The sequence below is a fragment of the Cylas formicarius genome, unplaced genomic scaffold, assembly GCF_029955315.1.
Source record: "Cylas formicarius isolate icCylForm1 unplaced genomic scaffold, icCylForm1.1 PGA_scaffold_10__41_contigs__length_53128322, whole genome shotgun sequence".
NCBI classification, from domain to species: domain Eukaryota; kingdom Metazoa; phylum Arthropoda; class Insecta; order Coleoptera; family Brentidae; genus Cylas; species Cylas formicarius.
This window is the reverse complement of record NW_026844214.1, coordinates 45798067-45813307: the sequence shown is the minus strand read 5'-3', so window position 1 is coordinate 45813307 and position 15241 is coordinate 45798067. Positions and strand designations below refer to the sequence as shown.

General features: G+C 33.2%; 1 protein-coding gene across 2 annotated transcripts in view; it reads right to left on the bottom strand.

Annotated features, from left to right (window-relative positions):
- Positions 1-14954, bottom strand: part of LOC132706792 (NADPH oxidase 5) — a 127062-nt gene extending 112108 nt beyond the window's left edge. For both annotated transcript variants that reach the window (XM_060678335.1, XM_060678343.1), the window contains exons 1-2: positions 14726-14954; positions 9527-9858 (exon numbers count right to left, since the gene is read on the bottom strand). In XM_060678335.1, coding sequence (XP_060534318.1) covers positions 9527-9858; positions 14726-14858 — 465 coding nt within the window. In that variant the 5' untranslated portion in view covers positions 14859-14954. The remainder of the gene's footprint in view (positions 1-9526; positions 9859-14725) is intronic.
- Between the last annotated feature and the right edge of the window lie 287 nt (positions 14955-15241).

Below are 15241 nucleotides of genomic sequence, written 5' to 3'. Positions count from 1 at the left end.
GATTGGAAAAAATTTAAAAATTAAAGTTCTTTGGAAATAATTGGAGATTGTAAGAATAATTTTTGTTTTAAGAGAAATCAGTGGCGTACTATCCATGTCTGCCAATATAGACAGGTATAATTCAGTACGGCCGCCACTGCTTTATTTTCAAAAAATTGTGGTTTACTAAATAATGCTTCTCGATACATAAGACACGTGTGCGAAATTTCATTATCTAATCTAAATACAAATGTTCATACGAAAGTTTTTTTTTTAATTAATGACGTTCAATTAGATAACATCCCGAATAATGTTTCCAATTTTATTCATTATATCCACCTAGGTATGATATGCATTTTGTGATTAAATTTGTTTGATTTAACAAAATTTTGCAAACAAGTTTTGCTTAACTTCATAAGCGTCATGTAATACACCGTAAACCTTGCTATAACCTGCTATAGTTTACGCGAGTTAACTTATGAACATAGTCTGTGCTCTACTGCCGATAAATATCTTACTAACTGAACTACAATGAATAGAATATTAAAAGCGGAGCATCGTTGCAACGTCAGCTTCTCCGGTGTTAGCATTCCTAGACTTAGATGAAGACGTAACTCACGGTAAGGTGCTGGGAAGAATGGATCTGGGACGGGCAAGGATCTCATGGTTTGTTAATTTGAGAACAATCTTAAATTATCCTAATAAATGTGATTTACCGATAAGAGTGGTGGTTGTACATCTAAAGAGGGCCCAGATCTAGAACGAAACGTTGGTCTAGTTGGTTTATTACCAAAAATTCTTTTTATATAAAAAAAATCTTTTACAAGGACCTACAGGGGGCAAATGCTGCCCTGCCCGTACATAGTTTGCCCCCAAAATAAGTTACCACTACTTACTATAACTTAAACTACTATTGGTTGTGAGTTGCACCTCGCCTGTTATACACAATATATTAATCTCTTTTATAATTTTACAAAATTAAAATAGAGTAATAGGTATTTCGAATTTTCTTTTAAATTTTATTTATTCGATTGTAACAATTCTAATGTTTTCTTTAAGCGCTTTGTTGTCGACATTAGGAGATTCATTAAAATGTTTTTTCTACTCCCGTTTGTAAAATATCTAATTATCCACCGATCTAGCGTGCGGGAAGCGTCACTTTACCACGTCAGTTTCGTTTCCCACGAATCCGAACCACTTCGGACATTTCCGGGATTTTACCGCACGGATTTGGGAGCGATCGGATGTTTTCGGAGATATTTCCCACGCCTTGAATTTTGGGGTTGGTATTGGGGTTGTTTTGCGAAATGTACTCAAAAATCTAACGGTCGTAGATAAAGCATAGTATGTCAATGCTGACGCTCATGTCAGTGAATTTATTCGTCTTGTTCTGCGAAAATGTTCCCAAAAACTAACGGTCGTAGAAAAAGTGGAGTATGCAACACGTTCCGTAAAGTTTTTAAGTCGCTCGTTTATTAAACACTCGCTCCGCTCGTGTCAAATAAACTCGTGAGTCAAATGTGGTTTACCGCACTTGTTGCATAATTTACTATTACTGCATAAAACACAGCTTCTTTGTCCAATGTCCCGGTTAAATAATACTTTTATTACGAGTGTTTATTTGATTTTGTATATATTCTTTTTATTAATACACTATAGAATTCACTAAAAATGATGATGGTCTATCTGCATCTTGTTTCGTTACCCCAATAATTTTAAGAATAGGCTTCTGAAGCCGATCCAAAGAGTAAAACGATGAACTATTGTGACCTTCCCAGCCTATGACTGCATACACAGCAGCACTATGGGAAAGACTATAATAAATTTGTAATAACTGCTTTCTGGTTAGTATTTCCTTGAGTCTATAAAAAACACATATTAAGTATTTGATTTTTTTACTGTGTAAGCTATGCGAACATTCTATTTTGTATTATACTCATAAGTTATTACTAGATATTTACTACTGGCAACACTGTTCAGACTCAAATCATTAATCATGATTTCAAAATAATGTGGAACAGAGTCTCTATAGTTTCCAAAAGAAACGAAAACAGACTTGTCTGTGTTGACTACCAGTTTATTTTGATAAAGCTTGTAGTATCTAATATCCAGCGTTGATGACATGGCTGTTTGTAATTCTTTAAAATTAACATTTTAAATATCATATCGCAAACTGAAAAACAACCAATTCTGTCAAATCCTTGCCGTCCTCTCCTGAATCGGTGCCAAACGTATCCGGTAACCGAATGTAATGCGCATATTTAACGCGTGACTGACAGGCGGACCGATTCAAGTAGGTATTTATCACCGACGCGATTACAAATCCTTCTAAATATTTGAAACACAATACCGGCGATATTCGAAACTGATAATTTCGAAACGTTAAGCCCAAGCACACAAGCCGCAAGCCGTAATAAGGTTCTTAATCTAAATACCACGGAACATAATCGCTTTAACCGCCGCGTGATACGAGATTCCCGTGGTGATGCTTTGGGGTATGAATGGTCGCGGGTTTTGCTAAATAGGTTTGTAACTGACATGCGATATAAACAAATGTACGCGGTAATATGTTCCGGAACAATCCGAACTGAAGTGAACTTAAGACGTAAGAAGTTCGTCGTAAGTCCATGTTACATTTTATTTAAGTATCTTTCTAAACGTACCCAATAAAAAGAAGAAGCAATTTTCACAATTTAGCAATTCGTTTTGTTGATTTTTTCAACACAATCGTTTTCATTCAATCATGCTGTATAAAATATTGAAGTAAACGAAACTTCCAATTATTTATTTTTGAACTTTATTGTGTTCAGTTAATTGATGTTAGTTGAGCAATTACTTCGCTATGAAGTTAGAACCTACATTTTTTTCGGAACTGTATTGTAACTTGCTTTTATTAAGTACTTTACATAAGATAGTGGAAGATATGATTCTTGAGTCATAACAACGCATTTATCAAATGCCAATAGGGTGTGATATATACTTAAGTACTCTAAACGACAGTCATATTTACTTACGCTGATAATACAGGCACTCTTCCTCCTCAACACAATGTTTGATATGTGCAAGTAGAGTTTTTTCAATCTAATAAGATATTAGGGCGTTTAGCGTGGCCGTTAATAATTAATGAATTTGATAGTACAACAACAGCAACAACAACAAAATATATAATAATTATTATAATAATAATGATAATAATAATAATAACAATAATAATAGTAATAATAATAAATGATTTATTTGCCAAAGGAATGTACAATTATATTGACGAAATACTAATTGTACCTAAATATTAACAAAAACAAGGAGGATGAAAAAGGTAATATATGATAAAGATAAAGTGTGCAAGGTCACTTAGTGTCATGGAATATTGAAGTTTTTTAGTTCCTTGAAGAGATAACATTTTCAATTGCTCCGCAATAGTGTTGTAAAGGCAATAAATGTAATAAAAACATCTTATAAAAAACGTTGAATTATAAATAGTAGCCCCGATAGCGGAGAATTAACGACTGTACATTATGAGAGACGTTCGGACCGTACCATTTTATGGAGCAGTGCATCAGAATGCAACTTCCTTGTCATTGGTCAATTTATGAGATAGAGGCTCACGATGACAGATACCGTAGATAAATCTTAAAACAAGATTTTCGGACACGTTAAATTCTGTCTGAATTGACCTTATCCAGGCATGAGCCGTATACTAAGTCAGCAAAGTGATTAAACATGAGATTTTGTTTTGAGTTTTCCATAGAAAAGATCCCCCTTGCCCCTGTCAATGGCACGAATCTTATCATCAGCTATAAGCCAAAGAGCAGTACTGTAGGTGAAGCCCTGTGTGGACCTTGACCCCGTGACTAGAATTGAGGCAAAATGTTATAAAGACGTAAATGTTCTTTAATTAAATTTTTAATCAGTTTCAAATCGTTATGACTTTCAATATTTTGTTTTTTAGTAATGAGTAACATTTTATTGGGCAATATTTTCTTGAAATATGACCAGGTCCCCTTATAAATTGTCAGGAAAAAAGCGTGTGTGGAGATCGTTGTTAAAAAAAATTGATCGACTGGGTGTGTGAAATTTAGATACATGCGCTGACACCGCACAAAAGTGAACATCTCGCTTTTAGGCATGAGCAGTAAAATGACAATTTTGTTAGGTTAGTAGTTTCTGTTGCTACACATATTATAATCGTTTCTGTTCAAATTGAAATGGGCTGAATGGCGCTATTCCGATATAACCGCCTGAGGTGTACCGATTTTGCTACATTCCACACATTTTCTAAGGCATTCTGGTTTTTGTGCAATGCATAGTACAGCTACCGCCTTGTTAAAGGTATGCGATGATATTTTTTAATAGAAGCCTATTCTACAGCAATTTTCTATTTTTTTTGGCTGTATGTAAAATATCAAAAATGTGTTTTTCTGTGTTTAAGTGTGTAGCATAATTAGAATCTAAACTATTGCTTTTAAACGCTCTTTTATGTTCGTTAATGCGTTTCTTGAAGGATGTACCTGTTTGTCCAATATAAATTTTAGGACAAGATCTGCATTTCAACCTGTAGACACCTGATTTTTGAGATTTTGGACATTTCGTTTAATTGTTTTTTAAAAATTTTCCTATTGTGTTCTTAGTTCCCAAAGCTATTTTTAAACCACATTTTGACAAATGTTTTGAAACTTTTTTACTGGGTTCTCCTATGTATGTCACACTGAATCACGAGGTTCATTGCTCTAAACTCCATTACTTCGGTCTTAAAAGTTGGCCATTTGTCTCAAGCAATTTAAGTGAATGAAGTCAGAGAGTATAATTATGCTACTCATTTTCACCGTTTTTGTTTCGGGGGGTTCCGTAAGGAAGTATATTGAACCCCTTATTGTTTTCTGTCTATACCGCGGATCTTTCTGACCATTTAAAATATCTGAAATCGCATCAGTATGTCGATGATATGCAGTTTATCTTTATCGTTTAATTTTGAAAACTCACTGCTGATCAACAGCCACATTAATTCTGACTTGCGACTGTTTTCAAAAATTTCTTGTGCCCATGCTCTTATCATAAATGAAACGAAAACTGAGGTACCATTTTTTTGAAAAAAACGATAGTTCGTGCAGGAACATTGGTTTGAAGGTCTTAAATAATGAGAATATTTTTTGAATTGCACGTATCTTATTTACTGCAGAGAAGCTATGGAAAACAAAGAACTCTCTATATATTCATAGATATTTTAAATACAGACATCAAATCAAAGGTTATGCGACCCTCTTATTCTTTCCCTTTTATTTTGTAATTGTATTTATATAACCTCTCCTTCACAGTGATATAATCGAGTCAATGTAAATTAATTCATAAAATCTCGTCATTTAGGGTAGTTAGGTCACTAACTTTGCTAGATCTCGTCACCCTTCTATCTTATACTGATTTATTTATTATTGTTTATAGATATATAAATAAAGACCCGTTGTTATTGTTATTATTATGATTATTATTATTATTAACCCGTATAGTCGTCACAAATGAACTTTTTTTTATAAAACTCTCTTTCCTTCGGCAATCAAATTAAACTGATACTTGGCGGACCGAATTTTTTTTTACGCGCCGGCTTTTGGAATGTAAATTAAAATAGCGTTTCTTTTTTTACGATTTTGTTTAGCTAAATGGAAATGGGCGAATAATATAACTGTCCAAAAGGATGATGCGATTAGTAAACGCCTGCAGACATTTTTACGGTCGGCCATAAATAATTATGCATATAATTACTAACCAGGTGTTTCTTTTATTTTGACATTTAGACATCGCTCGGTTACGCTTTAGCAGACCGGAAATTTCGGTAGCCGGATATCATAAAATATCCAACGTTTCGAAATCTGATTCATTTTAAGTTTAACGGGAGAGCCCTTCTTTTTATAGTGATCGATTATCTGCCGAATTTTTAACGAGTCTAATCAAGATAATTTACTAAATACTAACAACATTTATGTGAAATCAAAGTTTTTAAATTTTTTAGGAAATGATAGGTCAGAATTCATATTTGACGCGCCTGCGCATCACTGAAGGTTGGCGAAAATGGCAGTAAACGCTTCTCTATTCCTTGCCGTTATCAATAGGATATCGGTGTCTAATCTTGTCCACTCTGTTTTCGTCGTCTGAGACCCTTCCGGCCTTCTATCTTTCCTTCTATGATTAGTCTCAAAAGTTGATATCCTTCTTCTCTGTATATATGTCCTAAGTAGCTGATTTTGCGCAGTCTAATGTGCTACAGGAGTTCTATGTCTGCACCCATCATTCTTATAACATTCTCATTTGTCATTCGTTTTGTCCATGGAGTCTTAAAAAGTTTGCGGAAGACCCACATTGCAAGTGCTTGCATTATTCTTTTTCCCATTGTCAAAGTTTCCGCGCCGTATAAGAGCATAGAATAAATGCATGTTTTCACAAAATGGTATCCAGTATCCAGTGACAGGGTAGTATTTGTTAGGAATGTCTTTATTCTCACAAATGTGAATCTGGAATTTCGGGTAATCCAGCACCCACGATATTTAAACTTTCTCACCAATTCTATTTTAGTATCGTATATTCGTATATTGGCTAGTAAGTTTGATATGTGCTGATGATCATCACCTTTGTTTTTAATATAATAATTGTCAGGCTATGTTGATCACCTGATTCTACAATGTTCTGAAGTATCTGCTTAGCGTATATTGTTAAATATTTTACCGTTCACCTTTATGCCAATTTCGCTGTTCTCTAGTCCTTGTTGAAATATATACTCGCAGTAAATGTTAAATAAAAGAGGTGAGAGAATACAGCCCTGTCGCACTGTTCGACTTATTGCTGTTTATGACGATACGGTGCCACCAAATCGAGCGAAGTGGCTTGGCTTGGTTAAAAAACTAAGTCATTTTTTAACCAATGGCCAAAAACAAGACGTTTTAAAAATTGCAAAAAGTTACCGATTACCCTTATTCGACTAAAGGATGTGTGATAGATAATTTTATCTTTTCTCTTTTATGGCAAGCGCAAAAATTTATCCAAGAAGGTACATATTTTTCATCAAAAAGAAACCTTACATACATAAGACAAAATATAAGATTTCCTTCACTCTACACACCCCTTAGCAATCATTCACCCATTCTCCCACTTATTCTGAAAGGAGAATATTGTTTCACTCAACAATCATGTGGGTTTTTAAATTTGCTTTGATGGGTAATAATAGAAGTACAATAGAGTCTGAAAAGTGATTATAAAATTTAATACGCATTACATAGCTCATGGAACGAGGCCACCCATGCTGTAATGTAAACGTGGACAGGGAAAGATTCTTTTTTGGGTAATCATTGCCTCCCCGATGTGCACACTGTCACTCCAAGTGACGTTACAATATGATAGTGTACATAATAGCACAACCTCTCTATTTATAGATTCCTCAGTTTCTACATAAACATAAAAGAGTACTTATTCATTTTTTTATTAACTGACTTGACATGACTCTCCCAAGATAGGTTAAGTTTATGGACAACAATTTTATGACTTTACTCGAATAGAACGCCTGTCTGAGATTATAAAACTACTTCTTTCCGAATATCTAGAAAAGTGACTGATATTCAAAGTTAGGTCATTCCCATCACCAACGAACTGTTCATTCCTTGCATCAGATTTAACTGATGAACATCAGAACAAGAGCCATATTATCTGAAAAAACTGATAGCTGTCCCATATATTTAATGGGCTATGGTACATCGCTTTCTATATCCGTTTCTCTAAATATGAAGATAGTCAACTATAAAGCAGAGCCCTCACTCCACATTTAATGAGTTTCCGCGTTAAGCCTTCATGATTAATCAAAAAACAAGTCAGTAACTTTAAGTTTTTCATTCAGTTTCTTAACGATCAAGTTTACTATTACTTTTTGGAAACCGAACTAACTCTTAAATAAGTTATTAAACTTACTTTTAAACTTAATAGCCTAACCGGCATTACATAAAAAAAAATAATTTTTAATATTGATTTAATTGTTAATGGTCCACCACACTGCTTGTTATGCATTGCCAATAATTTGCTTGTACTTCTTAAGACGTTATTTAAAATTATTAGTAATTATCATTAGTACATTTAACCAGTTTGTGATACTTTTCAAAAAAAAATTACCTTGAAAATATGAACACTTGCCGAGGGAATACGATAAAATCAAGAAATCAGTAAAGGTCTGCAGTTATGAAGCACATTTCACAAAAAGCTGCACTGAATCAATTTGCTCAAGAGAATCATCAATATTTCTGGCCTCCAAGCCATCTCTTCGCCCCAGCCTCGGGACTTGACTCTGCAGTAAGGGTCTGTCAGTTGGTAAGATTCGATTTTTATTGTTTTAATTTTAGCAAATTAATTCGCCAGTACTCTAAACATCCTCGATTTTTCGCAATATCAGCTCACAACTCATTATATAGGTATTAATTGACACTAATTATGATTTCAATCGAATAAGGATACCTTAGCAACTACAAAAACACATAAAATGAGTCTTAGAAATATTGTTTGAACAGCGGAAATGTCAATTTATGTAGATTCTTGAAAATCTTACCACAACAATGATATAAAAAAATCGAAGAGTCTATCTACGCTCCCAACCAATACACTCTATGCAATACATTGTTGTATTTCTACATGAACGAAGTTGATTTAACTGTAATATAATTATTGTAGAAACAGATAAAAATTCATTAGAAGAATTGGTACTTGATTAGATAAGGTCCGCATTTTGAATGTTCAACAATTCTTTTTTAATCTCAACCATCTTAAATGTTATATTGTTTGATTAACTAGCTAATTAATTTTGTAAGTTCTGTTAAATTTAGCGACAAATTTCAGAGTAATTTACTATTCTTGAAAAAATAAAAATGTTACTCCCTTAGGAGAGATTCGATTGGTTGAATTCTTGAAAGCAGGGAAAAGAAGTAAACCAGAGAAAAAGGATTCTACGGATTTGTCAATAGCAACACCAGTAAACATCAATTATTTTATCACCCACACCCACCTCCGCATATTCTATTATTCTAAAAGTGTATGGTTTTAACCTATCCTTTTTAATGAAAACAAAGGAGAGTAGTGGACCGGTAATAGGTAATGCCACTGTTACATTTCATTGTCCTTTCAAGGTTCCTATCGACTCTAATCAAATGAGTACAAGATATTTAGCGTCGAATAAAAAGATCTGATTCAAGTTTGTTGAGGTGATAACGTGAATAAGCAGAAGAAACGAAAAAAAAAAAAACAATTTGGTATTGGCTCTTCTTCATTTCTATCATTCATCCTAGGGGGCAAAAATATTAATGAGGGAAGCACGTCGACTTTTGCAAATTTACCTACAAGATTTGTATTCCCCAAAATTGGGGAATATCGAACCAGAGAGATTGATTGTGGCACTTTGTTAGTCTTTTTAAGTATATCAATATTTGTTCCTAAAAGTTTATTGGCCCATTATGGACTGAACAATAAGTTGAAGAAGTGTGGATATCTTTTATATACCAAAAAACCTTTTGAGATTAGCGACGCTTACCTTGGACTGGAACAATCTCCTGAAACCCTCCCTCGTGAACTTTTGCTCCTGAGCCACGATCTCCTGGCATCCCCTCAAATGCGCCATACGCAGCCTTTCCCTCAGGTTCTCCTCTTCCATGCTGCTCATCGGTACCAGTGATCTTCTTCTGGCTGCCAACTGTTCGTCCACCACCGGTTTATTATTACTACAAGAAGGCTTTTTTTCAGCGTCACAATGCGTCCCGACGCCTATCGAACGCGACTGGATCGTCTTTTTCGCGATTTGTTGATCTTTAATTAGATCCAATGTTTGGGTTACGCTCGTTCCGCCACTGTTTCGACTTGCTGTTTCTGGAAGGTCGTAAAAACGAAGAATTTATTCGCGTAGTTATATAGGCGGGGTTTATTTTTAGTTACCCCGCGTGGGGTCCCGGGGGAATATCCTATTGTTCAGATTCGAACGAAACTCGAATTTCCTTGTTTAGTTCTACGAATTTAGATTGACGGGCAAAATATTTGTTTTGGGATTTTTAAATTCAATTCACCTCTATTTATCATCTTTTCTCGCCGTTGCTCTGTGATATATAGAAATAGAAGAAATAGAAAAGGATATTAACGTGCGTTTGGTGTCTTTTTTTCCTTAATAGTGGTAATAAAAATCCTAATATTCAACAAATATATGTTAAACATACGGTGTGGTCATTTTAGTGTGCAACATATGGGAACTGTACAACTGAAAGACTAATATTGCCAAAAGTTGATGCATGTTCCATAATCACGGCATACAGGGTATAATAAAAAATAAAAAAATTGCACACTAGTAAAATACCCATATTTCCAAAAATTTAGCAAAATTGTATTAAGAAAATTTGTTAAGAATTAAAAATTATGTCGTAATATCGAAACAGGGTCTAATATGATAAAAAAACTTTTTTGTTCCAAAAATATCAATAATTTCCTTATTACTTTTATCATCATAAATAATTTTATTGTAGTAAATCATTCAAAATCAAATCAATTAAGCAATTTTTTTTTCAATTCCATATAAATTGTAAAATCAACTAAGAATTTAATTTTTTTAGAGAAACAAAAATGTTATGTTCTTTGCAACTATATTTAATACACATTTCAAGTAAATTTTGTTATTTTAAATAACTATTATTACAAACATTTAGTATTATAAAAATACGTGTAATTGCACGATCATAAAATTTGCTAACGGTTGATCTTAGTACATTGTGTTCAAGATTATTATTATTAGTAGTGGTGGTTAGGTGGAGAAGACATTTGACACAAAATTTGTTAATAATCAAGCAATTCTTATTTGACAATAACAATCAATGTCATCAGAATGTCAGACTGTAATGTTTACGTCAAAGTGTCATCTCTACATGCCATTAATATCGGCGAGTATTTTAGTAGGATTTAATATTAGCCAATTAATAGTAATTTATAGCTACAGTTTGCTATCAAATTTTATTGCTATTTATTGTTGCTATTTTTATCGCGACTTCATATTATGCGAATTATAATTAGCACTGCTTTTGCTACTTAAAAATAATTTTATATATTTTTAAAAATAAATAACTTTGCAGTAAACATAAAATTTGTGTTCAATTTTACAAATAAAATGGAATTGGAACAAAAATTTGCTAAAATGATTTGATTTTCCTTCAGTACTTAAAATTATTGAGAAAAAAAAAGAAAGAAAAAATTATATTATATTATATTATATTATATTATATTTTTCAAACAGAACACTTTTTTATTTTGCTCTGTATGTGATTTTTTTTGTATTTTTTGTTATTACCTTTATGCAATTTGAGATGCAAATATTGTAAGTGCACCTAATATGCACCAACTCTTCACCAAGTATTTTAATTGTGCATTTATTAAGAAAATATATTTTGCACAATAAAATTATCACACCGTACCTAAAAAGGAACATATTATTCGACTTAATTAAAAAAAAATTCTATAATTTTTAAGAAATATAAATTCATATTAAAAATGTTACAAATTTTCTAAAAAAAAATTAAATTATTTAATAAATCTTATGTACAAAAACATAGACATATCAAATAAAGTGAACATTCATATTAAATAAGAAGTAATTCAAAATTATTTCCAAACATCTAAGATAAATTAATTTATAATAGAACGAATTTCTGTGTCAAATTGCAGATTACCCAACTGTGTGATTATCATGACCTCTAGAAAACTTATTTTTTCTTTAGGTAGGTTGTAATATGTAGTCCTACTACAAACGAATTTAAAATCAAAGAATCAGCTGTATCCATAACTCTATTTATTACGTCATAATTTTAGATACCAAAGGACACTAAACGATTTGAGTATTTTTAGGGACGCCGCTGGAACAAGATATGAATATAATAGCTGCGAAAATGTCTAAAAAATGTAAAGTTTTGAGAATTTATTTTTTTAATATACTTATTGACTTATTGACTAGAAATATTCTTATCGGGCATTTAAAAGCCTAAAACCTCTAGAAAATATCTGTAAAAATTTTTGGAATGTTGTAATGCTGGTTTTGCGCAAAAATTGTATACACATTTCTGAGGGCGACATTTCAAGGTAATATAAAAAAAAAACACTTTATTCTTTTGTCAATATTTTGTAGATCCAACTGACTTAATATTACATGTTTTAAGGTGATTTTAGTTAATTATTTAAATCATTATTAATTATTTAAATTTATCCCAACCATTAACAACATGTGATTAACATAGTGGTTAAATCAAAAAATACTTTTTGACCAAGAATTGAAGTGATAGAAATTTTATTTCTTATGTTATTTTCAATACACTCCTAAAAATAAAAAAAATTATGTAAATCCATATTTCTTGGAGTATAATCGAAGTACTTTTCACACTGGCAACACACGACAGGATAAAAATCTAAAAAGCGCATGTGAAAGCTTTATGGACGGATGGTCCACTAGAACAAAACGCAAAAGAATGATCAGTACTCTCTACTCACATTAGTAGCACGAATGATTTGAAATAACAACGCTGCCGCGTTACTTTTATTCGTCAATCTCTTAAAAACTGAAACACACCGTTAAATTGTCCATCCTGTTTAATGATACTTGCCAATAAAAATTTAATTTTTTTTAAGTTCTCGCCTTAAGAAACAAGCTATACAGTTCCTTGTCGTCATTATGACAAGTAAGTTCGGAAATTGAAACTATTTTTGACAAATTGTTGTAAAAACCGATTCGAAAACCAAATTAACAGTATCCAACCACAAAATTATAGTTGATTATACGAATGGATTGTACAATACGAAATCGACTAGATAGAGGTAAAGTGGCGTATTTTGGTGCGTAATTTACAACTATCTACCCTACAAATTGGAATTACTAAGTTTTTTCGGGCTTGTGCGCCCATCATCACCTTGTTTGTTTAAAATACAGACCTGTATTTTATATTTAATATTTTAATGAGATTCTGACATAATACATGCCCCAAAATCGACGAGAAAGCCACATTTACACACAAAATAAAGCGGCCATGAAATAAAAGCATTATTACGTCAAACCGTTTTGACGCATTTATTAAATATTAGACTTTAATTTATGTTTTATTTTGGTAGCTAATTATTACAGTAGCAAAAAAAAACATTTTAAAAATAAATGTAAAAAAAAATATTACCACTAATCAAAAAGGAAACAATTGAGAACCTATGAGAAACACACTTATTAAATTAATATTGAAAATATAAAATTTATTTGATCCCGTAAAATAGGTAATAACACAGCCCAGAATCATGGAAACTGTTCAAATTGAAAACCATCTGCTTCAATCTATTTAACTATAAGCCTTCGCAATTTGAATAGTGCACATTGAATGAACCGAGCAGGAATTGCTGCAATTTCTCGAACTGAATTGAGTCGTAGATTTTGTAAATACTCCCATAAGAAGTAATCCAGTGGATTTATATCTGGACATCTTACTGGCCATTGCATACATGCAAGATTTCCTATGCACTTATTTGGAAAACCGTGACTTGTAAAAGTCATTATCTGCTTCAAAGATTATTTTGGAGCCAGTTAGAGAATTCTAGCCCGCATAATTTCATTACTACGTCTAAGCTTTTGTAGGGATTACAGTGGTTTGGATATAATATCCCCCATATCCGCATTCTCGGAATTTGCAGTTCATTTTCGATACGACTGATCGATCCTCGAGGTGTATTATTAAGCTAAAGTTACTAACAAAATTAAAAAAACAATTTGAGATCTATATTGTTACTATATTTATAATATTATCTTGTTCAGTAGGATCAATTCCGGAACCAAACTCATTTCTATCCAATTCTGGATAATTCCGGAGTTTCTGAAAGAATTTGTAACAAATACGCAAAATATCGCGTTTTTTTCGTTTTGAAAGCACCCTCTTTACTACCACATCTCAAAGAGCTCTTTCGAAATGGTAAATAAAAATTGCAGGTCTGCACTAAAAAAGATTAAGTGGATCATGGGCACAAAAAACCGAAACGTCAAGTTGCAACGAGAAAGGGCCATTTGTTTTAAAAAAAAATTGAAATTAAGGCCTGTAAAAAATTCAAAAGTCAAAATTTTTCAAGCACATCCTCAGCAATGTCTAAAGCAAGTTTAAGAGAAATTAAGATTTAAAGAGGAAAGCAAAATTAATACAGTAAACAGTAAATTATCCAAAAAATTTTCTCGTTATTATAATTTTAAACTTTGGTAATTTGTACATTTTTAGCCCTTTGCGTAATACCAGGGATAAAATGGACCGCCTAAAAATTCTAAAAAAAAGGCTATTACGTATTATTATAACCGAATCATAATTAATTTATAGAAAGTGTTATTTTTTGGATAATTTTATGCACTTAGCGTAAGGCCAGAGGTTTCAAAAATCTTATAAATAGCAATAATAAATTTTTTAATAGATAGAAAAATAGTTACTCATCAGTAACGTTTTTTTTTAAATATATTTTTTTAGTAAATAATTATAATTATGATATTTTATAAATTAGGGAAAGAGGACCCGACGCTAAATTTTGGGAAAATTTAGTTAAAATTAGTCAAAAATAAATCGACTTGACGGTTAAAAGCCCCAAAAAATAACAAAAAGCTTAAGTGGGTCTCTCTGCCCGACCCTCCCCTACACGATTTGGGAGATTTTTTACTTTCTTTTTTGTTAAATGTTCCTTTCGAGAAAAAAATTACCCTCGTTCACGTTCGGATCGTCCGATCCCACCCGAGCGTCCTCGACCGGTCGAGGATTTCGTTCCGCTTTATCGTCGCACTCGACTCGACTCTCGGGCGTCGCGGCGCCGTCGGTTCCGTTTTCGTGCGACATTTTGCACCGATTTTCCCGCTCAACGACGGCCAGGGTCCTGCGCGCACGCGCGCATCGAACGTCACCGAAAACGGCACAGAATAAACCCGCGGGCGTTTTTCGTCAATTCGTTCGATCACAGAGCGTAGAACTGACGTGCGATCGAGTCGGATCGCGGTAGGCCGGTCGTCGCCGTTCACTTGTCATCCTAGGGTGGTGGTGGGTGGGGTGGTGTCGCGGTCACTCGATTTGAGTTGCTCAAGGCTCTCTCTCCCCCCGCCGTGACAATTTCTAAACTCGGGGGGCGGCGGCCATTTGATTTGCCCTTGTCGAAAAAAATCGAAAGTCGAAAATCTAGGGTCCGGCGCCGACTTGGATTGGCTGGAACGTGTCTGTCCGAAGCC